At 39.7% G+C, this 27,146-nt stretch overlaps 7 protein-coding genes across 8 annotated transcripts; 2 read left to right on the top strand and 5 right to left on the bottom strand.

Moving 5' to 3' along the window:
• Window positions 1-1,222: 1,222 nt before the first annotated feature.
• On the bottom strand, window positions 1,223-4,463 carry LOC137710416 (succinate--CoA ligase [ADP-forming] subunit alpha-2, mitochondrial-like). Its single transcript, XM_068449430.1, has 7 exons — window positions 4,137-4,463; window positions 3,466-3,675; window positions 3,047-3,217; window positions 2,683-2,806; window positions 1,930-1,991; window positions 1,669-1,750; window positions 1,223-1,574 (listed from the first exon to the last, which is right to left on the bottom strand). The coding sequence occupies exons 1-7, from the start codon at window positions 4,350-4,352 to the stop codon at window positions 1,435-1,437; spliced, it is 1,005 nt and encodes a 334-aa protein (XP_068305531.1). The 5' UTR covers window positions 4,353-4,463; the 3' UTR covers window positions 1,223-1,434.
• Window positions 4,464-5,096: 633 nt separating this feature from the next.
• LOC137710651 (plastid division protein CDP1, chloroplastic-like) lies at window positions 5,097-9,968 on the bottom strand. Its single transcript, XM_068449732.1, has 12 exons — window positions 9,553-9,968; window positions 9,143-9,256; window positions 8,884-9,021; window positions 8,466-8,570; window positions 8,252-8,374; window positions 7,602-7,970; window positions 7,358-7,453; window positions 7,095-7,214; window positions 6,662-6,727; window positions 5,801-6,574; window positions 5,499-5,689; window positions 5,097-5,378 (listed from the first exon to the last, which is right to left on the bottom strand). Exons 1-12 carry the CDS (start codon window positions 9,808-9,810, stop codon window positions 5,294-5,296), a joined length of 2,439 nt encoding a protein of 812 aa, XP_068305833.1. The 5' UTR covers window positions 9,811-9,968; the 3' UTR covers window positions 5,097-5,293.
• Window positions 9,969-10,423: 455 nt separating this feature from the next.
• On the bottom strand, window positions 10,424-12,454 carry LOC137710363 (DNA-directed RNA polymerase II subunit RPB7-like). Its single transcript, XM_068449317.1, has 6 exons — window positions 12,203-12,454; window positions 11,742-11,907; window positions 11,566-11,616; window positions 11,326-11,391; window positions 11,143-11,211; window positions 10,424-10,685 (listed from the first exon to the last, which is right to left on the bottom strand). The coding sequence occupies exons 1-6, from the start codon at window positions 12,316-12,318 to the stop codon at window positions 10,623-10,625; spliced, it is 531 nt and encodes a 176-aa protein (XP_068305418.1). The 5' UTR covers window positions 12,319-12,454; the 3' UTR covers window positions 10,424-10,622.
• A 143-nt stretch (window positions 12,455-12,597) lies between these two features.
• Window positions 12,598-17,183, top strand: LOC137710362 (dolichyl-diphosphooligosaccharide--protein glycosyltransferase subunit STT3B-like). The gene is made up of 6 exons (XM_068449316.1): window positions 12,598-13,782; window positions 13,932-14,468; window positions 14,837-15,291; window positions 15,503-15,625; window positions 16,229-16,288; window positions 16,739-17,183. Exons 1-6 carry the CDS (start codon window positions 12,844-12,846, stop codon window positions 16,866-16,868), a joined length of 2,244 nt encoding a protein of 747 aa, XP_068305417.1. The 5' UTR covers window positions 12,598-12,843; the 3' UTR covers window positions 16,869-17,183.
• A 455-nt stretch (window positions 17,184-17,638) lies between these two features.
• LOC137711310 (protein phosphatase 1 regulatory subunit INH3-like) lies at window positions 17,639-18,512 on the top strand. Its single transcript, XM_068450538.1, has one exon. The coding sequence runs from the start codon at window positions 17,786-17,788 to the stop codon at window positions 18,131-18,133; it is 348 nt and encodes a 115-aa protein (XP_068306639.1). The 5' UTR covers window positions 17,639-17,785; the 3' UTR covers window positions 18,134-18,512.
• A 220-nt stretch (window positions 18,513-18,732) lies between these two features.
• Window positions 18,733-20,904, bottom strand: LOC137711040 (uncharacterized). Its single transcript, XM_068450236.1, has 3 exons — window positions 20,400-20,904; window positions 20,136-20,266; window positions 18,733-19,911 (listed from the first exon to the last, which is right to left on the bottom strand). The coding sequence occupies exons 1-3, from the start codon at window positions 20,661-20,663 to the stop codon at window positions 19,164-19,166; spliced, it is 1,143 nt and encodes a 380-aa protein (XP_068306337.1). The 5' UTR covers window positions 20,664-20,904; the 3' UTR covers window positions 18,733-19,163.
• A 1,361-nt stretch (window positions 20,905-22,265) lies between these two features.
• LOC137711049 (E3 ubiquitin-protein ligase RING1-like) lies at window positions 22,266-26,179 on the bottom strand. Of its 2 annotated transcripts, none has more exons than XM_068450249.1 (2): window positions 24,872-26,179; window positions 22,266-22,547 (listed from the first exon to the last, which is right to left on the bottom strand). In XM_068450249.1, the coding sequence occupies exon 1, from the start codon at window positions 26,024-26,026 to the stop codon at window positions 24,881-24,883; it is 1,146 nt and encodes a 381-aa protein (XP_068306350.1). In that variant the 5' UTR covers window positions 26,027-26,179; the 3' UTR covers window positions 22,266-22,547; window positions 24,872-24,880. The 2 variants fall into 2 exon arrangements, with proteins under 2 accessions (XP_068306350.1, XP_068306349.1); XM_068450248.1 differs by having other exon boundaries at window positions 22,266-22,553; window positions 24,872-26,177.
• Between the last annotated feature and the right edge of the window lie 967 nt (window positions 26,180-27,146).

Here is a 27,146-nt window from a genome sequence, read left to right as displayed (position 1 = left end):
CAACTGATGAATTTGCATATTAAGCAATGCTTTCATCAATACTCTCTGACTTTAGAGGGCCAACATCTTTAATGGAAGTTCTTATTTAGAGACTTTCATTATTACTTTTGAGTACTTATTTAAATATTTAAAGAAAATCTTTGTGTTTTTAAAGGAATATTGCTTCTAATTCCTTATAGTAGAATTCCTAAATTTAAAACTTTTATAACTTTATGTGAAAGTTTGATTAAGTGCACATTTTTTGTTTATGTTAACCTTTTTTAATTAATTAAAAGCATTAAAATCTTCAATCAAGATTATAAGCCCCGTTTTCTAACATATTTTTTTTAATTAATTAAAAACATTAACATTAAAAGTGTTAAAAGCTTCAATCAAGATTGTGGGCCACTTTGTCTGCTCAAGGTTGTCTCTATACAGTTCCTATATGTGAGGACATACACAATATATCCGGTGAGTACCTATACTTTAGGAACTTACTTTCCGATTTAGTCGAGGTTTATTGTGTCTCTATATTTATTTTATACTCATTTGCAAAACCCAAGAAAGAAAGGAGAAAGACTCCTCGTATACCATAATCATCATTTAATTAATTAGTTTTTTTAAATTATTAGTATATTAAATAATAAACTAAATTTAAAATTTTGATTAATTCAAATGATGTGGCTGTCTAGATCAAATGTCACCTAAGATGGTATAAAAATATGGTACAAAAACATGATACAAATAACATTACTCTATTATATTATATTAATATTATATTAGATTAGAAGAATTGCACTTATTATATTTGTAAGAGTGAGTCTGTCAATACTTACTCAAGCATCGAGCACCCACCACGACGAAGGAAGTTTCCAAGATGCTGCTCAAACATACAATATGGTGTTGTTGACTATATTATCCAAGAACCTTGAGTTATTTTGTATGAAACATCTTTCTAGAAAATGTCTCAATTAGTTTATACAATTCTATGGAAGCCTTGCCTAATAAACAGGGGCTTATTGCCAATTTGCTAATTTGTTTCGGTGTTGGTGAGTTGGTGTTACTTTTCGATAGAAAGTTTACAATGTGATGTGAACCTTACAACTAATTCACATTTCTTTTTAAAGAGATCCATTCCCCTAAACCGCCCTTATAGATGTATTGTAGGCTGCACATATGTAGTTTCATTAATTCATTGTTTTCCTCTTCTGATAAATTATTTTCAACCTGGTTATGCGGGGAATACTCTTCAACATATGTAGTTTCATTTGTTATGTATGACAAAACGTATCTCATAAACAAATTGATGGGACAAAGGAAAAACTCGGAGCATTCAAATGCTCCTTCATAGTTAACTTATAATCACTGAAAAACTGGAGACAATCATCTTGTTTTCGGCATCTTGCCATAGAATATTATAGGTGTGATTGCAAGTGAACTGACATTGTCAAGCTGCTAATTCACAAGGCCCCTTTGTTTGAAGACGTCAAGCATGGCCGCCCCAATTTTCGCAGGAGACTCCACCACGGTAACCCCAGCTTCCCTTAGTGTCTTGATTTTGTCTTGTGCTGTACCCTTTCCCCCTGACACAATAGCTGCACAACCAAATGCAAGCAATCATAACATATCGAAAACCAGAGACTCAACCTTAGACAATGAGAGAGAGAGAGAGGGTAAAGAATTATATACCTCCAGCATGACCCATTCGACGACCAGGAGGAGCAGTCAATCCAGCAATAAATGCAACAACAGGCTTCTCAGTTCCACTTTCCTGTTTCATTGGTCAGAGAATCAGTCTGAGCACCCATATCCAGACAACAAATATAGACACCAGTAACTAAAATCAATTTATGGCTCAACAAATCCTTAGAAAGATACGAAGCAACAGAAAGGTATTTCTCTCCGGTTATGGCCACTCAAAACCCTAACCAAAGATGGTGACATTCTGACCTTAATCAATGCAGCAGCATCCTCTTCTGCAGTCCCACCAATCTCTCCTATAAGAACGATACCTGAAACATACATTCTAGAATTAGTTCAAATTACTAGTCCTCTACTTCAACACGTATTGTCTTGTATACCTCACCAATATCTACACTGATGACAAAGGTAAGAAGAATACATACACTTTAATAATCACAGCAAGCCAAAAATAGTAGAATGGACGAGCATCCAAAATCATGAAAGACAAAAGTCCTAAAAGGACGAACTTTAGTAGTAATTTGAGAACTCATGGAGAGAGACATAACACAAACAGTTGTATCAAAAAATTGAATTTAATCGAAAATGAAAATAGGTTTAAATGAGGAATCTAAATGAAATTTGACTCATGAGTCATTAACCACAAAAAGTTGGATATCATCTTCATATCCTCTTATAAAAGACTTTGCACTACATGGAGCTTGATGCTTACATGGAAATTAGAATCCAGTCAAAGTAGTTGGAGCATGATATGCTTTTCATAAAGCCCCTAAAAAGTGTTGAAGAATCAGAGCGTACGAACATGTCCTATTTGACTCGACAAAAGTGATGGGAAAAATAAGCGTCCTAAAACAATCTATTATTTTACAGACGCTCATAGCATCAATATGAACATGCAATATAAACATATAGAGATGAGTGCATGAAGGGATGCACATTCCTCCCTTTCAATCTGCAATTTGACCAACTGCAACAGGAGAAAAACTAAATCAAGCTCCTAACCTTCTGTTTGAGGATCTTGTAGGAATCTGTCAATGCAATCAACGAAGTTTGTACCATTAAACGGATCCCCCCCAATACCAACACAGGTGGATTGTCCAAGGCCAACAGCAGTTGTTTGGAAAACCTACAGGGTAAAAGGAATAAATTAGTCAGATTTACAAGGAAAAGGAATAAAATTGTAAATGGAAGTGGTACCCACAAGATCCAAACATCAAACAAGAAGAGCTGAAGATTGAATCATAATAAGAGTATCCCATCTGCTGAAAGAACCAAATTAATATGAAAATTGTATGTTGGAAAGGGAAAATTGTAGAGCCTAATCAGATAACTCTCCCAGTCTCCCTGGATTAAAAATAGTACTCACCGCTTCATAGGTCAAGGTACCAGATCGAGAAACAATTCCTATGCGCCCAGGTTTATGAATGTAGCCAGGCATAATTCCGATTTTGCATTCACCAGGCTTGATAATTCCAGGGCAGTTTGGCCCAATGAGCCGAGTTTTAGATTGCCTGTTAATAGCAGCCTTGACACGCACCTGAATCAGTTAAGACCAGATTCAAGATCAGTAACAAGGCTTTCAGTGAACTAGTGAACTGAAAATAATAATCAGGGCCCAGATCAAGTTCAATGAAGTCCAAAAGTCAAGCCATATGATAGTCCACGAAGGATAAACTCAATAACTATGGTCAGGGGTTCTTTAGAAGTCTCAAAACCCAAATTACCAAGTAAAAACATGGTGACCTTATCCTTTCTATTTGAAGATATTGGTGAAATTAACACTACCATATCATGTTGTGGGATCCCCTCAGTAATGCAGACAACAAGATCCAGCTCTGCTTCCACTGCCTCCAGAATAGCAGCAGCAGCAAATGGTGGGGGAACATATATGACTGAGGCATTAGCCCTTGTTTCAGCTTTTGCTTCTGCAACTGAGTTGAAAACAGGAAGTCCCAAATGCTCAGTCCCACCCTTCTTCGGTGTTACACCACCCACCTGTTTCAGCACAATCGTATGCACATTAAACAATGAAGAAGGAAAGAAAAAAAAATGGTTAAAGTATATTGCTAAAAGAAAGCTTATTTTGGGAAATTCACATTGAAACCCAGTCCGTTAATTGTGATCACTCCTATATAGCAGTTCATTGGAATAGGTTGCCCATTGCTACATGTAAGTAAACAGTGGGGGTTTTCTTAAAATATTGCATTAGCAGCATGTTGGCGCATTATGAAACCCATATCGCTCGTTTTTTCACGTTGAATTAGTTATAGGGAATTGAAAGCCCGCCTTTGATATTCACTAGGAAGAGACAAACAAGTTTAAGCAGATGAGCAAATGAATCTAAACACATAAACAGAGCAGTAATTCAATAAAGCAAACGGAAATGGAAAACAGATGGGAGCGAGAGCACATATAGAGACCAATTTGGAGAAAAGACAGGTGCAAGTGATAGATACCATTTTGGTGCCATATTCGATGGCTTGCTCGGTGTGGAAAGTGCCGTTCTTTCCGGTGATGCCTTGGCATATGACGCGAGTGTTTTTATCGACGAAGACAGCGGGGGGCGGGGGCGGAGCCGGGGAGTAATGACGGCGCTGAAGTAAAGACGTTGAAGGAGATGGTTTGCGCGATGCGATCGAACCGATCAGCTTGGCTACGGCTTGGCGACCCATCACACCGTCGTGATTCGCTCGCTCTCAGTTGGCTGGCGGGGGCTGATTTTGTGCGCTTCAATTCAATGAGATGAACGAAACAGTGTTTAGTCTCAGATTCTTCTTTCTTCTGCTGTGGCTGTGGCTGTGGGGGTGGGGCGCTGTGGTTTAATATGGGCTGGGCTGGGCTTTCTTCTCAAAAGCTTTCTGGTGGGTTGAGCCGCATTTGGGAAATTAAAATCCTATGATGGATTTCATCATGGGCTTCCACCTTGTTTTCTTTTAGACCTCATTTTCCCCGTTAGGTTGTTTGTTTGTTTGTTATTTTTTTTTCAATCAAGGCATTGGGTTGTTTGTTTAGCAACACCATTATTTGCAGGCATTTGTCTGTTAGTTCTGACTTAATGCATGTGTCAATTATTACTATATTCGAAAATCAAAAGTAAGTGTCGATCCAATTAATTGGACAAGAATGCCACAATGACAATAAGCTTATTCCACGTAAGTTGCTCGTCACCTCTTAATCTTTTGACAAGTTCATATTTATATTAAAAAAAAAATAAAAAGATTTCAAAAGATAAACGGGTATATTAGCATAACAAGACATGGTAAATTTGGAAACTTGATCCTCCTTCCTTGTCCTTTGAGTTGGATAATTAATTAATAATTTGTATATGTCTCAAACAATTCCTATGTTAAAAGAGTCACCAAACACATGATGGTGAAAGCAACGCTCATTCTATACCAGCTACATGTAAACAATTATTAACATAATCAAAACTAAATAATTATCAAAACAAACCATTTTCAAACTTGTGCGAAAGAAAAAAAAAACCTCCCTAAATTTAGATCCACATCTCCAATTAGTCGGGACCTCCTCCACAATAAAAATTACAGATGGGAGGAAAACCCACCAAGTTAGATAAGCATTATTCAGCAGCAACTATTAGGCAAGGCCAATGTTATGGTGGTGCTTGAACTTCCCCTTCACAGAACCTCCACGAACCGTCTTCTTGCCTTTTTAGAGCATACCAAATTTTATAGGTACTGCAATCACTCCAACAGAAAACAAATCAAATACAAGCCATGGTAATCATCACCCCCTCCCCACCCCACATATGGTAACAGAAACCACAAGAGTAATCATAACTCCTTCATTCAGCTCACCTGTAATAACTTGGGTTCTTTTGCTCAGATTCATTAACAAGTTCAGCCGCTTCCTCTACGACAGCCTCGATCTCTGCTCTCTCCCCTCCAACTTCATCTGATATAATTTCAGCACCAAGGACTGACAGTCGTAGCAAGACAAACTTCCAATAACAAGACCTCGCTTTTGCAGCATCAGCCAAAGCCTGCCACTGTGTATCATGCACGCAGTCGTAACCACCCACACCCATACAGTGAAGCAGTGAAACTTGCAAGAATTATCAAGGAAAAGAACATGTAAAAAGAAGTAAGCTTAAATATACCTGAACAAGCATCGAGTCATCAAGGATTTCAGAGAGGCTATGAATTTCATGAGTGGGCCCCAGAGCTTCAGCCTTAATTGCTTGCCATTGCTTCACAAGGTCTTCAGCTTCTTCAATAGACATAAGCCTCCGGAACACGGCTGTTGAAGAAGACAGATCCAGAATTTGTGGATTTCCAGCATCTGAGCAGGTCCCCACCGGCTTCATAAAAGTCGCCAAAAGCTTCTTAAATCTGCCTGCTAGTCCATTTCCCTTGACGTAAGCAGGGACTAGATTAGAATCCGCAGATGAAACTGTCGTCCAAGCAATAGAACTTGTGTGCATATTTGGCTTACTGGAGGCCTGTTTAGAAGCACTTCTCATCTCATTTCCCTTCAAGCCTGTTAACCTTAAGGAAGCAAAAACAATGCACCCCAAAACTCCAGCTAAAGCGATTCTTCCCACCAAAACTCCTCTCGCAAACCAACCATCCCAAGCTTTACCACGGTGCATGCCAAGATTCCTTTCCAATTGAACAGATGATGCATTAGAGCTGCTTCCACTGCCAGTCTTGCCCAATTTTAAGGGACTTTGCAGATCAGTTGAAGCCAACTGCTTAACAGCTGTCCCAAGATGTTGAGAAGAGTTCATATGGGAAAAAGATTCATCGAAATCCCTCCGTTCCGACACAAAAGCAGTGGATATTGGTCTTTGACTTATGATAGGCAACTTCTGTGGAGCTACTTTGCTTTTCTTGCTCAAAGGAGTCCTCTTGTCACCACCAAAAAAGTTGGCCTACAAAGACATACATACACACATACATCAACCATCTGGTAAAGCTAAAGATAGGATCCTTAATCAATCCATCCTTGTGAATCTCACCAACAATGGAGAGCAATCTCGTGAGTCTGGAAACACAGAAAGGACAGCATCCTTCAGCCACATTTCCTGATCAAGTTCAGCAGGCAGTCCGACATGAGAAAGTACTGACCTTGAAAACAAACATAAAGTTTGTACTGAAATAAGTAGAGTGTGAAGTGGCACAATATAGAACACATTGCATTTTCATGATAAACCATCTATTCCGCAGGCTAAAAACAACTTTTACTTTTCCTGAAACCATGACATGACACATAGAGAGTAAAAAAGAAAATAGACTAGAGTGGCCCCTGGTTGCTGGTGTATGCTTTTTTGGACCACTGATGTGCATGCCACTAATCAAAAGGAGTTGATACACAGAGCCTTTTAATCCAGCTAATACCACGATAACGCTGTGTAAATAGGGAGGCAACAATAACCAATAAGAGATATATACCAACGATTGAGTTGCACCACAAGTATCCTTAACTTCCTTCCCTAAGATTGAATTTCGTGCAGCAGAATTTGAGTTCAAGTCCAGCTTCTGAAGCTTTTCAACAACCGCAGCCTCATCAACCTGGAAAGCAAGTAAATATTCAGTTAACGAAACAGAAAGGAGAAAAAGGGAAAAAAATTCTAGGAAAAAATTCTATCTCTGCATGATATCCAAAAGAATTTTATGAAACAGTGCAGGAAATAAAACTAGAAGGAAGAATATACCTGACCAAGGAGGAACAAGCAAAAAGCTTCCTCAAGTTTCAGATCAGCACCCTCTGATGCAATTAGGCACTCACATATAGATTTTGCTTTCTCAATCTGCCCAACCATATGATAAATACTGAAATTAACAAAATGGAACACACAACAACCACCCTGAGAGAATTTGAAGAGAACTATTCCATCAGCATTCATATTCAAAACTAGTTATTTCAAAGCCAGTAACCTAGGTGAATAATGGACTTACTAATTCCTTTTGCTTGCTTGAAAAACCCAGTGCAACGTGAGCTATTAACACCGTGTAGAAACAATTAAAATCAATTACAACCCGTTGATTCTGTGATTCTAGGGACTTCTTATTCTTCCTTGTAATAGCTAGCTCATCCCATGGAAGAAGATCAACCATCTCTGAAGCCATTAGTCTATTAAGTGCTTGGGTCAAGAAGCATGGCCAGTCTTGGACCCGGCATGAAGCTTCCACATCAAGTCCCTGTCTGACCAATTCACGCAAGGCTGCAATTGCTCCTCGTCTTCTTTCAGCATTCTCAGGTGACTGAGACATGCCAAGCAATTCCAATGTACAAGCAGGTGCAAGCTCCTCCAAAGATTCTTCTATCTATTAAGCATGGCCAACATATGTGTTACACAGCAGCAAAAGCAAGTATACTTTTGGGCACAAGCATGGAAAAAAGTTAAATGCTGTGACAGATTTCAACCAGCAGGTCCATGATCCATCTGACTAAGAATGTCTTAACATCTCAACATTTGATCCACTATACTTTTGGGATTATTATGTAGATATCTGGTCACTACTTTGCAACAGAAAAACAAGAGTCCCATTCCAGAGTGACAAACCAGATAACAAAATATTGACAGAATAGAAGATGAGAGTATTACCTGAGACAACAATGCTATTTTCCCAAGAGACTTTCTACTCCTTAGAAGACACTGAGCACGAGCTAGAGCTTCAAAACCTTGGGACACCTTGTTCTTCTCAAAACCAACCTTTGCAGTTGCACACTTCAAGAAAGCACCTAGGATAAGAAAAGGAGGCATAACAAGGCTGAAACAGATGGCACAATATCCAGACCCCTTTCCTGATATGCCTTACCTCTGCTAGCGCCATAGATAGAAGAAGATCATGAATATAAGGCTTAGCATCTGGATGCTGAACAGCCACGCGGCCAACATCTTGCACAAGCTTAACTTCCCCAACCTAGAATGGAGAAATCCCATAACATATACCCGTCTTTCAAAACAAAATCCTATTTTTTTTCTTTTGATTTTAATTAGACAAAAAAAAAAAGGTTTTTCTCTAAAATTACAAATATATTAATAAAGCATCTACAAGAATCCACAATGTAAAGTATGGTGCCAAATGGAGTTTCACTGAAAGAGTACAGTAATTAATTTTCAGAAAAAAGAAATCAATTCCAGTTAAACTGGTGCTCAACAATATTTATTTTTCATTGAAGGGAAGGAAAGGAACAAAGAGCCTTAAAGGAAACATTCGATGTAAAACTAAGTACCTCTTGAAGAAGGCAAAGTGCACCGGGCAACCATGCCCAAGGAACTCGTAGGGAAGATTTAGGTGGGATGTTTTCCTTAATATTGCCAGCGTATTCTGGCTCAAAAAGAAGCTTATCTCTCACATCCATTAAAAGACCCTGAAAACAAAGCAGTAAGAGAAAAAGAATCGAACGATATAAAATATATAGCACAACTTGTAAGAAAACTCCTCCCAGCTGATATGATATAAAAAATAAAGAATAAAATCCAAGAGCGTACCAGGCGAGATCGCACAGCATCCAAAGTGTAGCCTTCTTCAATTTCAGCACTCTTCAATTCCATCACTGATTTAACAACCTCATCTTTCTCAGCTTTAGCAGGAACGCCAATAAGCTGCAAAGTCATTCGTTTGGCATTAAGTTAGTAAATGGTGACTTATAATGAAGTTCCGAAAATAGGGAAATCATAGCACAAGAAACAAATCCCTTAATCGCTAAAATACTAGACAAACTGTGATAACAATTAATTATGGGACTGCTAGGCTTGCATATGCTGCTAGCGAAAGGATAGCAGACTGAGTATGTTCAGCCACTGTTACAGGATCTCTCTCAACCAGAAAGAAAGTAGATGTAAAAATGACTCGATTTGACAAACACAAAGCCCATCCAAATTAAAGCAGAGGAAGCGACCTGGTAACAGGTGACGGGGATTTCAACGGTGGTGCGAGGAGGAGCAGTCTCGACACCAATGTGGGTGTCGAGTGATTTGAGACTCCAGCGGCCGGTGAGATTATCACGGTTCCTCTTGTAAGCCCTAGAAATTCCGATTCCGGAGTCGCTTCTTTCACTGGAGAAACCCCAAACGCAGAGCTTGTGATTACCGATTCGGCAAAGGCAACTGCGAGATGACGGAATGCTTAGCAAGGCGTGAGACAAAGCAGCTGTCATGGCTTCCTAGTTAGTTACTACCTCCTCGCTCGCTGTCGCTGATGAAGAGAATTGGAATTTTCACCTTCACCGTTCCTTTCATTTTATCTCTCAGATTATTATTATTGTTATTATATATATATATTTATTTTTTTTTTGAGAAAATAATTATATTATTATTAAAGGCGAAGGAAAGAACAAACAAAACACGCTCATCACTCATTGTTTTTGGATTTCGACTGAGACCCAAAAAGTAAAGAGAAAGGGCAAAGGATGCAGTTTTTGAGGATTTTGTTGTAATTTTTTGTCGTGAATTTATTTTTTCTTTCCGTTGTTAGTTGTGATGTTTTTTCGGTTGATTAGGTTTTATGTTTATGTGTTTTGACCAGACTTTACAAACACGTCGGGATGTAAGGAATCGTAGAAAAAACCTCGGATGCATTGCATCGCCAAACTCTTGGTTTTCACATGAGCTACTTCCATCTGAGCATGAAAATACCATTACCCTACACACGAACCTCAAATGACAAGGATTATACTGCTCTCTCATGACTACAAGGATGATCCATTATGCCATTTCGCCCAAGTAACATGTACAAATCGACCGACCACAAAACAAAACAAAAAACATGAATGAGTTGAGCATGCTCTGAGTAAATAAGATTAAATTGTACACAATTACAAGGATGGTTTTATGTGTTCTAGGATTACAAAGCAGGTCTAAACGTTCCCCCACTTAACATACAAAAAATCCACGCTACTCAGCCATCCAACAGAACAAATGCCACAAGGCAAACGGGTAAATGTCCATGCCTACAAATATCCCAACTTCATTAAGCAGTCGTAGGATCGTTTATCACACCCAAGAAATCGTCCTTTATGGTGCCAATGCAGAACTGCAAAATACAGGGAAAACTAGTATCAGAAGCAAACAAAAAGAAGCTAACTTGCATGGAGGACGAAACTATTTTAGTCCGTTTTTACATAAGTGGCTTCAGCCAGGCTCTAAGAAACTAATGCACCAAAAACTGACTACGGCAGCTATCCAGGATCAAACAAGTAAGACATTCCTCAGAATGTAGGTTAGGATCATGATGATCATCCCACCACTCCACATTCAGTATGATTTACTAGTGTCAAAAATCCAAAATAAGACTCGCTGACTAATCAAGGAAACATTAAACAGGACCATTCCTAGAAGGCTAGGATGAATGTACTACTTTACGCCTCTAAATCATCCCCCCCACACCACCCTTTTCCTCCATAACAAAAGCTGAATCACTTGTACAGTACAAGGAAGATGGCAAAATATAAAAACCGCTGAGACAAGAGAAAACAGATTGAGGGTAATACAATTTCAGTAGCGTCTACTCGGGTTCCAATTATCTTTAATCGCACTTCGCTGTCTTTCTGAATCTTAACCTGCAAAATAACAAGAAATCAATTTAAACATTTTTTAAAACAAGTTTAACCATATAAATCTAAAGCTAAAAGAAACAGCTGAGAATCAGTTGAAAGTTTGAAACTGAAGCATACTGATCCATCTGATGTTGTATAGTTTGGCATATCCCCAGTCTGGAACTCCATGTCATCCGGTATCAACTACAACACAAGATGACGACATTAACCCATAGCAACAACACAACCCAAGTCATTGCAAATGTTTACAACTTTGTACAAGACAAAAAAAAAAAATTATGGAAAACAAAGTTTTCTAACAAGATATGGATAATGCTTATCACTGCCCAGAATAATCGAAGGGGAAGAGATACTTACATGGTTCGAAACAAAGATTTGAACAGGACCAGCCTCAGCAAAGAATCCCATCTATAAAATTTCGAGATGACATTACATTTTTCGTAGTTAGTATTATACAGAATACAAGAGCTTGCAAAACCAAAGTAAGAACACTGATGATAAAACGTTAGCAGGTGAAGGAGGAAATAGCATACCTTGTTTACCATGGTAACAACAGCTTCTAAGATCTCTCCTTTGAATGGTCTGAAAACAACACACTGGTACTTCATGGGGAATGAGACGAAGCCTGTCCCGTCACGAATCATCCCTTTCCCAATGTTTTCTATGCCCGTAATTGCAACCACAAATCCATGTTGGCCACTGCACAAAAAGTATACAAATCAACTATTTGATGCATCGCAAACCCTGATGAAAACGGTGAAGAGAATTGAATTGAATCATAGTGATGACTGTCTACAAAAGGATCGACAAAAGTCAAATTTTTTGGGGTGTTTTTGTGTTCTGAAGTTTACTTCCCACCAGCATAGAGCAAAGAGGGGTTTCCCGTTTTCGTCCTTAATTTTTAATTTTCCTCAGGCGACATTGTGGGAACAAAAAAAAGGCAAAAAAAAAAAAAAAAAAAAAAAAACCGAAGAAGAAGGAGGAGGGGAGAAACCTGCAGGTGCCTTCGACATCTTTCATGAGCTTGGAAACGAGATTTTCACGGAGATTGCGCCCAAAGTGGCGAGGATGGAGCTGCATGTTCCTCTCCAACACTATATGGAAGAACATGTTTCTCTCTTTCTGAATCTTAATCTCTCAATTCTGATTGGTGAGATGGAAATTGAGAATTCGACGTTTGCCCTGAGCTTCCAACTTGGAACTTCTTACTACTCTCGAGAGCGCGACCGACCTAGGGATTTCCTTTTTATTCGTAAAAATTCTTTAAATAGCAAGGCAGATTCCTTCTCGCCGTGGGACAACGTAGTAAAAAGGAAAACCCAATTCGAGGGCCCAGCCAAGCCGGATAAAATATAAGCCCAAAATATCTAGGCTCGCATGTCCAAGTCCAACGCTGTTAATGCTTGTATTAACGTTTGACCTGCGGGGAGATTCTTGTAATCGCAGTAGCAGATCCCATTCCTGATCCCTGATCCTTGTCCGTCGTGCTCGTGGCGACCCTAAAATGTCACTCCCACCACTCTTAAGTGTAGCAGTGAAACGCAAAATCCCATAACCCTCTGAAAAAACTATCTCACAACCCCTGAAATTCACTTCACTCCAGTTCATTTCTTTCTCATCGGAAACTGAAACATCATGGTCGGAAAATCTGAGCCCCTCAACGGCACAGCCACCGCGAAAACCGGCCAATCTTCGTCGCCATCCCCTCCCCCAGCCACACCCATGTCAGATCTCCTCGGCAACTTCTCGTTCAAAACCCTAAAACTGAAGACCAAGCAGCAGGAGCTCCTGATCCGAGTCTCCATCCTCTGCTTGGTCTACGTCCTCGCCTTCATCACCCGCCTCTTCAGCGTCCTCCGCTACGAGTCAATGATCCACGAGTTCGATCCCTATTTCAATTACCGTACTACCCTCTACCTCACCGAGAAGGGCTTCTACGAATTCTGGAACTGGTTCGATTCCGAGAGCTGGTACCCCTTGGGTCGGATCATCGGCGGCACTCTCTACCCTGGCCTCATGGTCACCGCCGCCATCATCTACTGGGCCCTCCGATTCCTCAGCTTCGCCGTTCACATTCGAGAGGTCTGCGTCTTGACCGCTCCATTTTTCGCCTCCAACACCACCATCGTTGCCTATTTCTTTGGTAAAGAGATATGGGACACCGGTGCCGGCCTTGTTGCCGCCGCATTGATCGCCATTTGCCCAGGTTACATCTCCAGATCGGTGGCTGGCTCCTACGACAATGAGGGTGTCGCCATTTTCGCCCTGTTGCTGACGTTTTACTTGTTCGTCAAGGCCGTCAACACCGGCTCGCTCGCTTGGGCGTTGGGCTCCGCATTGGGCTACTTCTACATGGTCTCTGCCTGGGGAGGTTATATCTTTATAATCAACTTGATTCCCCTTTACGTTTTGGTGCTTTTGATCACCGGGCGCTATTCCATGAGGTTGTATGTCGCCTACAATTGCACTTATATTCTCGGAATGTTGCTCGCTATGCAAATTCGCTTTGTCGGCTTTCAGCACGTTCAGTCTGGGGAGCACATGGCTGCCATGGGCGTCTTCTTCTTGATGCAGGTTGCTTTACGTTTCCATTCCATGCAGAATTCAATTTATGATATACCAACTTATTTGTTTTATGAAGTAAACATCTTATGTCAATTCATTTCTTAGTGCTTACTTCATTTTCCATGTTTGGTTGGTGGCACGGGGGATGGGGTTGTCAGGTTTTTTACTTCTTAGATTATGTCAAGCACCTGCTAAGTGACTCAAAGATGTTTCAAGCCTTTTTAAGGATCACTGTCACCTGTGCTGTGGCCGTTGGTGGTGTTGCCTTGGGAGTCGGCACTGCATCTGGCTATATCTCTCCATGGACTGGCCGGTTTTATTCCTTGCTAGACCCAACATATGCCAAGGATCACATTCCTATTATTGCATCTGTCTCTGAGCATCAACCAACAGCTTGGTCATCTTTTATGTTCGATTTCCATATCTTGCTCTTCCTTTTCCCTGCCGGTCTCTACTTCTGCTTCAAGCGGTTGTCAGATGCCACCATATTTATAGTAATGTATGGTCTTACAAGCATGTACTTCGCTGGTGTCATGGTTCGGTTGATTCTTGTTGCCACACCTGCAGTTTGTCTTATTAGTGCTATTGCTGTCTCTGCGACTATTAAGAATTTGACACAGTTGGCAAGGGCAAAGGACAAGGTTTCTCAAACTGGTTCAGCCAAAGGAGCCAGCAGCACAAAAGGTTCTTCAAAGGTGAGATCTTTGCTCCTTTATATGCATACACACACTTACAGTTCTGATCTCTTGCTCACTGTGGAGTACAGAGTCCATACTCACCAAGTGTTTGAACCAAATGCAGTGGCAGCTACTGAATCTCTAAATAGGAAATTTATTTTTATGTGAACATGGTTAGTACGGATTTTGACTCTTAGCGGTGAGGACAATATTGTGAGTGTGTTTTGTGTGCGCCATTTAGAACTGGTTAATGCCGGCTAATGTTTTGTTCTGTGGTGATTTTCTTTTGAGATATTTTGGTGGTATATATCAAGTACTATTTTTGGTTTTATGTTTTTAGTTACAGTATATAGCAGTATCTTTGCTAAAATTTGTGTTACAAACAGGGTTCAATTGATCAATCTCAGCCTTTTCAAAGAAATGGTGCTTTTGCCTTACTTTTTGGTGCATTTTACTTGCTTAGTAAGTATGCAACTCACTGCACCTGGGTTACATCAGAGGCGTACTCATCTCCCTCAATTGTTCTGGCTGCAAGGGGTGCCCATGGGAACAGGGTCATTTTTGATGATTACCGTGAGGCATACTTTTGGCTTCGTCAGAATACTCCTCCAGATGCTAAAGTGATGTCATGGTGGGATTATGGGTACCAAATCACTGCAATGGGAAACAGAACTGTTATAGTTGACAATAACACCTGGAACAATACACACATTGCTACAGTTGGGCGTGCAATGTCATCTTATGAAGATGAGGCATATGACATAATGAGATCACTTGACGTGGACTATGTTTTAGTTGTATTTGGTGGTGTTACTGGTTATTCTTCTGATGATATCAACAAGTAAGTCACTTGTTATTTCATAATACTTGTTTATGATTGTGTTGGTGGACCAGTGTAGTTATGCATGTGTCTTACTTCTATCTCAACCAATGTTTCTGATTCATCTTCAGAACCCTTTTGTTGAATTTAAGTGAAAGTTATATTCTTGTCTGTTATTCTGCACTCACCATATAGTAATACTGTAATAGTAAGACAAATTTCTGTATGCCAGATTTCTGTGGATGGTGAGAATTGGGGGTGGAGTATTTCCTGTGATTAAGGAACCTGATTACCTTGTTAATGGTGAATATCGTGTTGACAAAGGTGCAGCTCCCAAGATGTTGAACTGTCTCATGTAAGTTTCATAACACAGCTAGACTTATATATTGTGTACGTACATGTAAGATTTTTTAACAGAGCTATTAATTTCATCTTTTTCTAGCGGGATCACACCTTACTTCATTTCACGAACATAGTATAAAAGAAAAAACGCATGCGTCCAAAGGGGTTCCATAATCCAGAACAATTTGTTTGTAGGAAAATCTGTATGGTGATTTAAAGTAGGCAAAGTGGAAAACATATGCTTGTTACACTGAGCTTATGTGTATGATTGTTCTTTTATGAATGAATTCTTTAAAACTTTTAGTAATAAGATAACACCTTATACTTGCTTGAAATTAGTCAAAGAGCTGATTGGCTTTGATGATTTTTTGGTTTGCAATCCTTAAGGCCTAGTGATTGATATAGTGGGCTGTATATCAGAAAGTAAATTGAGTTTCGTTTCTGCTGGACCACTGGTTCTAATGTGCGGGGTATTTGGGCGCTATCTCACCCAAAATTAATCTTAGACCCTTGGGTGAAATATCCATTTGGAAATTATTATATTATCAGTGTTCCTTATGTATTATGTCAAGTTCTGTACAGGAATGATTTGGTTTTCGTTTTGTATGGTGATTAGGTACAAGCTGTCTTACTATCGATTTGGAGAGATGACGACAGAGTATGGGAAACCACCTGGGTAAGTTTCATGTGTCTTGATAACAACTGTAGGTGTGCATGTTGCTGTGCGTTGGTGTGCATGTTGCTGTGCAAAGAAACGCACAGCACAAGTATAATGCAAAAGCGTAGCACATGGAGTATTGAGACACTACCAACAATTGTCTAAACTGATTGAAAAATAGAAAACCTAGAAACCGGAGCCTATGCATCCTTATGGGGAGAATGGCCGCAATATGCAAGATTGATAATACTGGGTGCTCTTCCTAAGTTTTATATTGCATTAAAGGCTGCAGTAGGCTGGTAATTCTCCGTTGGCTTGGGTTTACATCACTAGTTGAGGCCTAGTACGTTATTGGGTGAAAATGGAGAGTGCATTATTGCATAAACACGTTTATGTTGTGTGTGTTTGCAGTGCATCAGCATGTGCTACCTATGCCAAATTGCTGATTGCAGTTGTTTTGTTTGACAGGTATGATCGTGCACGGGGGGTTGAAATTGGAAATAAGGATATCAAACTTGAATACCTGGAAGAGGCATTCACAACATCGAATTGGATTGTTCGTATTTACAAAGTGAAACCACCAAATAATAGGTGGTAAGTCCGGTGCAGTCGCAGCGACAAGAAGGAAAGGAGAACAGTGAAGGAGCATGATTAGATGAAAGGCGGAGAGCTTGGAGTCTTGAGATGTAGTTTTTAGAAGATAGCAAAAGCGTATTTTTCTTTTTCACAGACTCGGTTTGTGGCACTGAAGGCTATTTAGTGACTGATTTGATCTGGATCCGGAACCCCTGATTGGAAGCCCGTCGTTTTGCCTCCGTGAATTACCAACGGTTTTGTTGATTTGTATCGTTGAGAAAGATTTTATAAAGTTACATTTAAGCTCTCTTATTAACTAATGAAGAAGGTTTAAAAATTTTGAGTTTTAACACAAAATAAAAGGTAAAGTGAATAGTATCAGGATTGGGTTTTTAGTGTAAAAATGTGATTTTTTGTTAAAGTAAACAGTACCGGAGATTTTTCATTAAAGTTTAAGTAAAGGAAACAGGACTGAAGGTTTTTTATTAAAGTTTAAGTCGGACAATAAATCATACATGCCTCTGCCTTAACGCTAATACCATTATTTCTTACGAAGTTTTAACGAAAAACTCACGGTACTGTTTATTTTAACGAAAAATTATATTTTTACACTAAAAAATCAAATCTGGTACTATTTACTTTACTTTTTTTTTTGTCCTTATCGTTAAAACTCAAAGTTTTTAAATTTTTCATTAGTTTTTCTCATTTCTTATACCCAAAGAATAAGCATTTTATTAACATTTTCATTAGTGAGTGGGTGGGAAAATAAAGAGGAGGAAAAAAGCAAGCAATTGTTGGTGAGCGGTTAGAGAAGGTCAAAGGGGTGTAATCTAATTAAAAGAGAGAAGAAAGGAAAGAAAGGTAAAAGGCAAGCGAGCGAACCGGGCCAAACGCCCTGGGATTGACGATTGATTGAGATTTGCGATTTGCGATTGAAGCATGAGCGGCGGCGGGAGAGGCAGAGGCACAACAGCACCAACGACGAGCGGGAGCATGACGACGACCATCACCCTTGAGAACGCGGGCGCATCGTCGTCGCAATCGGAAGCGGTGGTGCTGAAGCTGAATCGGAAGAAGAAGAAGCAGGTGTCGTGGAAGGAAGGGACGGTGGACAACGAGTTTATGCAGAAGAAGAGCTCCAAAAAGTGCTGCATCTTCCACAAGCAGAAGCCCTTCGACGAGGACGACAGCGACGATGAGGAACACCATCACCACCACGATCACGATCACGATGGCCACCAGCACCCCTCACCTTCTTCTTCAGGCATTAACAGCAACTCCGTCTGATCAATAGTCAATCTATCTAGTATTGGAATCTGAAAGAGTGGATTGATTGGATAGGATGGATTTGATTCGTAGTATTGTAGATCTGTGATGGTGTTGTGTAATGCGCTTAGGTGTTTGTTAGGGGGAGGAGGGAGGAATGAATTAGGTATAGGTTTTGTCGGTGATAAAACAAGAATTGTAATGCCCCAAGATCCATGTGTTTGGGTTTCGTGATTGAGAATTGAGAATTGATATATGATTGATATATGATGCTGATGAATTCCAGTGATGCTGTTTTTAAATCCAAAACTTGTAACTTGCATCCAAATGCAATCTGTTAGACTGCTTTCGTGGTCGAAAGATAGAACTAAATAAAAAAACTCAACCAAATGTTTGCATCGAGTGTTTCTGATAACAATTGGTTGCTTCCTAAGCTCGCTGAACTCAATTGTCTCCGCCCCCAAAAGCGCAAAACACTGTCGGTCGGAGCACGGAGGCAGAGACATGGGCTGGAAACTGGAGTGGCGGGTGGAGGCAAAGTTGCTTCTTATTGAGTGTGTTAACATTAAGCCATTGAGTACAACCGAGCAGTAAAAGATGATAAAATCAACAAACAGAGCAAGTGGAAGAGAGTTTTGTGCTAACAAATTCAATTTGCATTGCCAATAAGCAACAAACAATTCTGCTGTAATGCACAGCCTCGCATACATTATCATTATACAACAAGTAACATATAACAGCGACCAAGAACAAAACAATAAATAATTTGGTCGTGTACCAATACCATCTCCATTTCTCAAGATGCGGCATGGCATCTACTATTTCACACTTTTAAGTGCTGTTATTAACGCATTGCTGCACGTCATCTCTTATTCACTGTAATCTCCTACCCTCTCTCTTTCTCAGGTATGTTTCTCCCGCTAGAATTATAATACTGCACCAGCTCTAGAATATGTATGCCTTTGGCGGAATCTGTAGCTGAGTAACTTTCAGCCAACTGGATCGACTGTAAGGAAACAAATCCATGATATCACAGTGCTAATGAATTTCTCTAATCAAGGGCTGTTTTCCAGCGGCCAGTTATTGGCTTTGGTAAGCCATCAAAGATTGGTCTGGCCATCGTTGCAGTTGAGAGAGCTTGAAGGTCTTGTGTCAAGCTCCACCTTGAAGTTGGCCAAATTGATACTGTGTTATTACTGTCTTGGTCTTTTAAGCTCGGTGTGCTTGATGACTTGCGAACCACAGCCATGTCGTCTGCCATGATAGTGATAGAATCCCCCATTCCCACCGGAACAGAGTTCAGCCATCCTGAATCTGAATCAGATTGCAGCGATGCTCGGCTTGATGATTTCTGCCTCATGGCTAAACCATTTCCTGTTGAAGTCCCACCACTGTTTTCCCCCTTTAACAACTTTTCTGGTGTGACTGCCCCATTATCAACTTCAGCTCTCTGACGCCTCCGGACTGATTTGTCATCAAATTTCTCACCCTGCCCATCTCCAAGGTAATCAGCCATTGCACCATTCTCAGACAAGAGATCAATGGAAGAATGTCTGGACTTGTTAGGGTGACTCAGAGGGTCGGACAATGGTGAGATGGCGCTTTGATCAAAGGATTCAGAACTTCGACTTCTGTAGACAGCCATCTCCATGCCTTGCGCTTTTCCCTTCAAATTCGGAGATCTTAGACCATAATATTTCTGTAAAGTGCTCATTGCTGTAGTGACCTTCTTCTCTTTGGGAGGTTTTGAACCAATAGATAGGCCAAGACAAGGAGTGGATTTTTCAGTGTCGTTTTCTCTGCATTAAGTTGTACAAATGATTAGCTATATGTAACCGGTGGCTATATATAGATACCGAGATGCACTTGTGCATCCATTCCGAAACGAAAGTTGGTAAACAAAACGCATCATAACATTTGAAGGAATGCTTCTTTTGTTATAAACGACAGAGAGTCTTACGGAAGGAACCCTAACATCAAGTTTTCAGGAATAGTAAATCTACGTTTGAATTGAAAGAATTACCTTGTGGCGGTGGTTGTGGTTGGAGAAGGAATAGAGGGAGGATGTCTTCCGGGCAAAGGTATTTTCAAGGTGTTCAAAGCAAACATTTGAAGATCTGTAGCAAACCCATTCATCCTTTTAATGTCACACACCTGTTTAGTGTTTACCATTTATCAATTCCATAGCAATTTTTAGCAATTCCAGACTAGTACTAAATGTAATTAGGAACAATGCGCAGGGCAGGAAGCTAATTAAGAAAAGGTATTTCAGACAAGAGTTGGAAACCTCGACGCCGTATTTGATGGCAACGCCGGCGAGTGTGTCCATCTTGGAGACTTGGTGCTCGATGTAATTCTTGCCACCGCCGCCGCCTCCTCCATTATTCTCGACCGACCTTGGATTGGAAGGAGACATAATTGATCTGCCACTTTTCTCCGATCCCTCGTCCCTTGGCAGCTGCGGGCCTGATTGCCTCAAATCCAATGTCTTGGTTGGGAGTGGAGAGTTTTTCAGAAAGCAAACCGACACAAAAGCAGATCCATACGGCATACAGCAAAACAAGAGAATGAATAAGAATAATATTTAAGTTGTAGAGAAAAATGGAGTCCACATGAAAGTCAAATGCTTCTTCTTCTTGTATGCGGAAGAAGCATAAGGCAGGCAGGCAGTATTTACATTTATTTTTAATTATTTATTTTTTAACATTTAACATTATGATTCCCTGACGCGGTATGACTGAGCTGAGTTGAGCTGAGGGAGGACGTGAGGAGGACAGCGGACAAGAAAGAGGGAGAGACACATCTCTCAGCCGAACCGACTACCGACACATCTCTCAGCCGAACCGACTAAGATGGTATTTTGGATCGTTCAATCAAGTCACGAAACGAACCACTCTCCCACCTCGGGGCCCCACCTTCCCTCCCTCACGTACTTGTAGTCCAGTCGTGAGTATGTTATACGTAGATTTCCTTTCCCACTCCTTCCCCACCTACATTTGGAGTTGATGTTTGTTTGTTTATTTTATTTCCTATTGTCTTTTTTAGGGATTTTGTTACGGATAAATGTTAGATAAATTAACTTTTTACATTAAAGTTACAATTGTTATATGCCATTAATGATAAAATAAAGCTTGTTACCATCAATAATTATGTCACATATTTTTATAAATGGGTCTTTTGATATGAGTCCAAAAATTAAAAATTAAACCTATTTTAAAAATTAAAAATCATTAAAAATTAGACCTATTTCAAAAGATGATCTATAAAATTGGACCTATTTCAAATTTTCTCTTTTATTTATTATTATATATATATATATATTTGATCTAAATAGTTGGTTTCCTTTCCCTGCCTAGCGAACAATACGATCTGACATGAGAGGGGGTAAAAGAGAGGGACATTGTTGAACAATACAGCGTGTGCTATACACGTTGCACACTACTCCACTGCATCTTAGAAAATTGTGTATAGCACACTATTTTTTTTTCAAAAATAATAAATTAGGTGTAGAGCTTACTTTACATCGAACTTTAACAATTCAAACCATTAATTTTGCAAATCTCGATTCATAGATCATTTTTGTAAAAATTCAATTCAAAAAATGATTTTTTTTTTTTTTTGGGTAAAGCTCTTTACCTTTGGTTTGGTTACAATTCTTTTCTACTCCTCTTTTGAGTACAACAAAAACTACTCCAATTAGACTTCACTTTCCTTTCTTCCACGTTTAATATTGAAATTGATTTTGATTTTGAGGCGGGCAGACAAATGCATGTGCTGGAGTTGCCATCATCGGCCCACCAACCCACCCCCACCAAATCCAATGTGAACTTTTGAATATCATACACAATTTGACTTTTGGCTATTAAACTCTTGATCAACCATCCAATAAACACGGCCAAAAATTCCTCCTTCAATTTAACTTGAAGCTTGCTTTGGTCACGCCATGGCAATACCAATCTCCATTTCTACTCAACGTATATTGGCATTGGCAGTCAAGTTCATCACCACTACTCGGATTTACAATTACGGCCTTAAGCTATGTGGTTAGGACACCTAATCACAATTTGGGCGGGGGTGGGTTGGGCATCACAATAATAAATATATAGATAACAATATCAAAACCATTTCAAAGCTCAACTGCAATATAACCCAATGAAGAAAGAAAGGCAAAGCTTCATTACAGACATATCCCCAACATTACCATGGTACCCAAATCAAAAAAATTTACACCGCAATCGACAACACAGATCATGCACATAAAATTCTCATAAATCTGATGATGAATCTACAAAAGAATTCTCAACAACGAACTATATAACGATGGACATTTACCTATGATTATCGGGACAATGTTTAGAGAAAAACAACTGTCACTAACTGTTAATGTGTAAGCCCTCCTCTCTCTTTGTTCAACAATTGGTTGCATATCTGCTAACTGTACCTACCAAAAAGAGACAAGGCAACCATTTACTTAAAAACTTGAGAGCACACAATATTCGTAATTACACACAATGCCACATAGCAAACTGGAAAGAAAAAAAAAAAAAAAAAAAGCACAAAGGATTTGTTCGGTGTCTAGGATTAAATATTTCACTATATTCAATATATTTTGAAGGCAGATACTGAAAAATTGATTCCAACCAAAAAGTAGAAGAATGATCCAATCCCCCCAAAAGATAGGACTAGAAGGGTCAAGTTTCCTTCATGTCTAATCTTCCACTTCTAATCCCCTAAAAATGTAAAATCATACACCACTAACTTCAATATACCTTGAATTTTACGAGTTATCCATTCCAATTCAATCCTAGACACCAAGCAATCCCAAAAGGTCTTACAACTTGGAACATAGAGCTATGTTAAAGACTTTCATAAACTAAACGAATCATGCACATAACTGCTGCTAGAAATATAGTAAAACATGCACTTGATTTCCTCAAGTTTCAGCATACTAAAACAAAAGAACCTCGTTCATGTATGGTTTGGCTTAGAAAACTTAGTCATACAGAAATACTCATACTATCCAATACTGATACAAACAAGACAGCCTAATTTGAATGGAAAAGAAAAATAAACATTAAAATCTAGATTTGAATGGATGGAAATATTCATACTACCCAATACTGATACAAACACGACAGACTATATTTTTGTATGGTCTTACTCTTTTGAATGGATGGAACACCACATAAAAATCTCATCAGCACACAACTTCAGGTGATTTTGACAGAAAAAAGAAGGAAGAGAATTATGAGTATTACAATTTAACTAAAAATGCAAAAAGTAAGCTCCTATGAAAGATCTAATGTATCAAATGAGTCAAGAGTCTGACAAATCTGAAATCTGCTAGTCATAGCTGTCATATGTAGAAAATTGGATTATAAGCAGAATAACTACTTCCCCAATAGCTTATAGTCAACTTACTGCTTAGAATTTGTCTCTCATAACTTCCACATTTAGGAAGTGGAATATGAGCAGAATAACTACTTTCCCACTAGCTTCTAGTCAAATTACCACGAAGAATTTATAAAAGCACTCCGACCCACCTTTACATCCAACCCCATCTCTTCTCCACTTTTTGTGAGTAACTTTCAAAAGCTGGATGCATAAAAAGGAGAAAACTCCGGAACAACTTGATCTTGTGAAATAAATATAAGCCACATATTCTCAAATCTAGAGAATAGGGTCACTGTTATACATCCATAATCATACATGATTGGGATGGTGATCAGAGTAACACACAAAAAAAGAACGGAAGGTTCACTTCTAGAAAGAGTATGTTTATTCCAGGGGTTAGACAACATGAACCTAGAACACTGCAGATGGTGATTTTAGCCACTACACATAATAAAACCTAGTATGTCGTGGCATTGGTGCTTATGCACCTCGTAGATCTCTCACCTATAACAAATATCATAACGTCTAGGATATCAAACATTATCCTAGAGATATCGTTAAAGTCACCTCCTACAACCATCTGATGACATACGGGTCATATCACCCATATCACAATATGGTATATATGATACATCCCAAAAAACCAATAATTATGAGTATCAACCATTGCAGCGGCATTTATGTGTGGTATACACTATGGTTTAGCATTATTAGATATGCATCCACAATTCACATCTGTATATTTCCAAAGTTCTTCAGGTATGCATTATAGAATTTAACTAGTTCAAAGAAGTTGATTTATAAGATTGTTGAGGCTTGATGGAAATGAATGGTGGTCTACCAGGACTGTTACATGAAGATATCTTTTTAATACGGAGTAAGCGTGGGTTCAACTTTTATGTCATGTTAGATCAACCACAAATGGGAAAGTCATACCCTTGCCAGTGTCTAAATATGTATTTTCTAGCATTTTTCATTGGTTGCATGTTTTCTTCCTTTTACCTAACACTATAGGACCCGACCCTCATATTCGTGTGGGAATGATTAACTACAAATAACTCATGCAAAGCAATGTCTCTAAGGTACAATGTAGTTGCAAGTTTGCCACATAGAAGGCTTACAAATAAGTAATTATCAAACAAAGACTTCAAATGTACATGACTTTCCATGAAGCACAATTTTATGAAATAGCTCATGCATGTCCATATGAGTTAAACTAGTGATGCAAAAATAAAGGGAGCTAATAGCCACTGTTTGTCAAGACATAAATAACAGAGTTTGACAGGCACATTCAAGCTTGTGAGGTCAGAATAAACCAAATGGAAGACAAACATATATGAATGTGTAAGGTAACAAGTGCAATACCAATTGTGCTCAATCAAGATCTTCTTGCCTAGGCTCCTCTGGTCCAGAGTTAGGCCCTCCCCTATTCCCTGAGTTCGACTCCTCATTGTTTCCACTCCCGGTATTGCTAGTCTCGGCCGTACCACCCAATGGCCTGAAAAAGCGCGGCAAGGAGATGGTAAACCTCCGCTCCACAGTTCGAGGACTCGGACTCTGATTGTCTGGAGATGGCGCGCCAATTCCAAACCCAAACCCACTACTACTCCCACCGCCGCCCATAGAAATATTGGCTCCACCACGAGCCCCAGATTGACCAGTTTGATTGCCATTTCCAGAGTCCACACGAATCCTCTGCTCGTATTCAGGATCATCAGTGGGCAGCTCGTGGCGACAGACAGGACATGTGTTGTGCAATTCCAGCCAAGGCAGAATACAATCCGAGTGGTATATGTGCTTACAGGGCATCTGTTTGGCCTCCTCACCGAGCTCGAATGAGTCCTTACACACAGCGCACTGCGATGAATCCGAAGCCAACAAATCCTCTGAGATTTTCACAACCAGCAAGGCATCGATCGCCGATTTTGAGGCGGGTGGCGTGCCGTACCTGTTTGGATCGTTCTCGGCTAATTGTTGGATCAATTGCTCGAGGCCCGGGCCGAAGAAGTAATCGCCGAGATTAAGATTGGTGGGAGCACGAAAGCCTGATGGGTCCCCGCCACCGCCGGGGGTGCTATCGATCACGAACTGGACATTGGCACCATTTGCCCTTAGGGTTTGCAAGTAATTCTGGAGGAAGACGAAGGGGTTGAAGGCGTCGGGGTCGTGAAAGGGTGAGGAGCGTTGGGGTGCGCCACCGAAGAGGGCGGAGAGATCGTCGGCTATATTGGCAGGGCCGGGAGCGGGGCCGGAGGCGGAGGAGGAGAAGAGGAGGGGAAATCCGCTGGAGGCGAAGGGAGGAGCGTCGGAGGAGGGGAAAGAAAAGAAAGGATTGGGGGGGAAAGGGTTAGGGTTAGGGGTTTCCATCTCTTCGAGGAAGCCGCCGCTGCAAAGAGGGCAAACGAGATCGGAGGTAGGTGAGGGGGTGAGGGAAACCGTACGGTCGCACTGGTGGCAAAAGTAAAGCTGAGGGGCGATCGGACCGCCAACACTGCCGGAGTGGCCGCCCGAGGACGACATGTCGCTAGGCTTGAGAAAAGAGAGATTTGACAGAGAGGGCGGGCAAGGCGATTTATATGGAGGACGAAACAAGGGAGACCTGAAACTCAAGGCTGAAGGGGGAGGGAGTTTTTACATTTTACATTTTACATTTTACATTTTAGAGAGAGAGAGAGAGAGAGAGAGAGTTTCTGTAGTGGAAAGTTGAATGGGTGGATGAAATATGGCGTTTAGGCGAGTGCGCGCGCCGCCGATATAGGAGTACACGAGCAACACGACGGATGTAGATGACTAGGAGCGGACTCATTGTCCAAATACAGCACCATCTTTTATTTTTATTTTCTAATTCAGTTCCTGATTTTTCATCCTATTTAAATGGTTTTTCCCTTTTCTTTTTTAATCCTACATAGGCTTTAGATTTTTTCCATCTAATGATTAATGTATAAAAAAAAATTTAATAAAAAACACTTTAAAATTCTAAATTTTAACTAAAAGTTATTTAATAATAAATACAAGAAGAAAATAAAAATAAAAAACCTAATGAAAGCGCGTGCAACTCAAACCTAGTTGCCAACGTCTTTGGAAAACCCAGCATCAATTCCTCTCTTTGAAAATTGCAATAAAATGGTGGGCACTCCAGGCAGACACGGGGGTTTGTTGCTAAATCCAATAACAAGCAACGTTTTGCATGGCCCCAAGAAATAGCTACTATCACTGCTGGAAGTAGGATGATAGGAAAGGGATTAAATTTTTAGACTAAATTTCGTAAGTTAAATAATATAAAAGTTGATAATTAGATTATTTTAATTATTAATAAACATGCTTATTTTTTATTAATAAAATCTTATTTAATTTATTAATTTAATCTCTCTACTATTACTCGAGAACTTTCCTTCAAATTTAAGGCAGCTAAATCTTCCAACTTCTATGAATAATTTATGTTCGTCAAAAGAGGATTTGACCCCAAAAACAAAACTACAATTCCATGGATATATGTCATCAGAGATTTCTTTTACTGTTTGCATATAGATGGCCATAGGTTGATCACCTTTCTTCAAATTTTATCCAATTTAAGGTTATTTTCGTCAATTTGAGTAAAAGATAAAATCTAGAAGAAAATGTGATAAATGTACCATTAAAG

The sequence above is a fragment of the Pyrus communis genome, chromosome 12 (assembly GCF_963583255.1).
Source record: "Pyrus communis chromosome 12, drPyrComm1.1, whole genome shotgun sequence".
Lineage (NCBI taxonomy): Eukaryota > Viridiplantae > Streptophyta > Magnoliopsida > Rosales > Rosaceae > Pyrus > Pyrus communis.
Note: the sequence above shows the minus strand (reverse complement) of the source record. Positions and strands in the feature narration are given on the sequence as shown.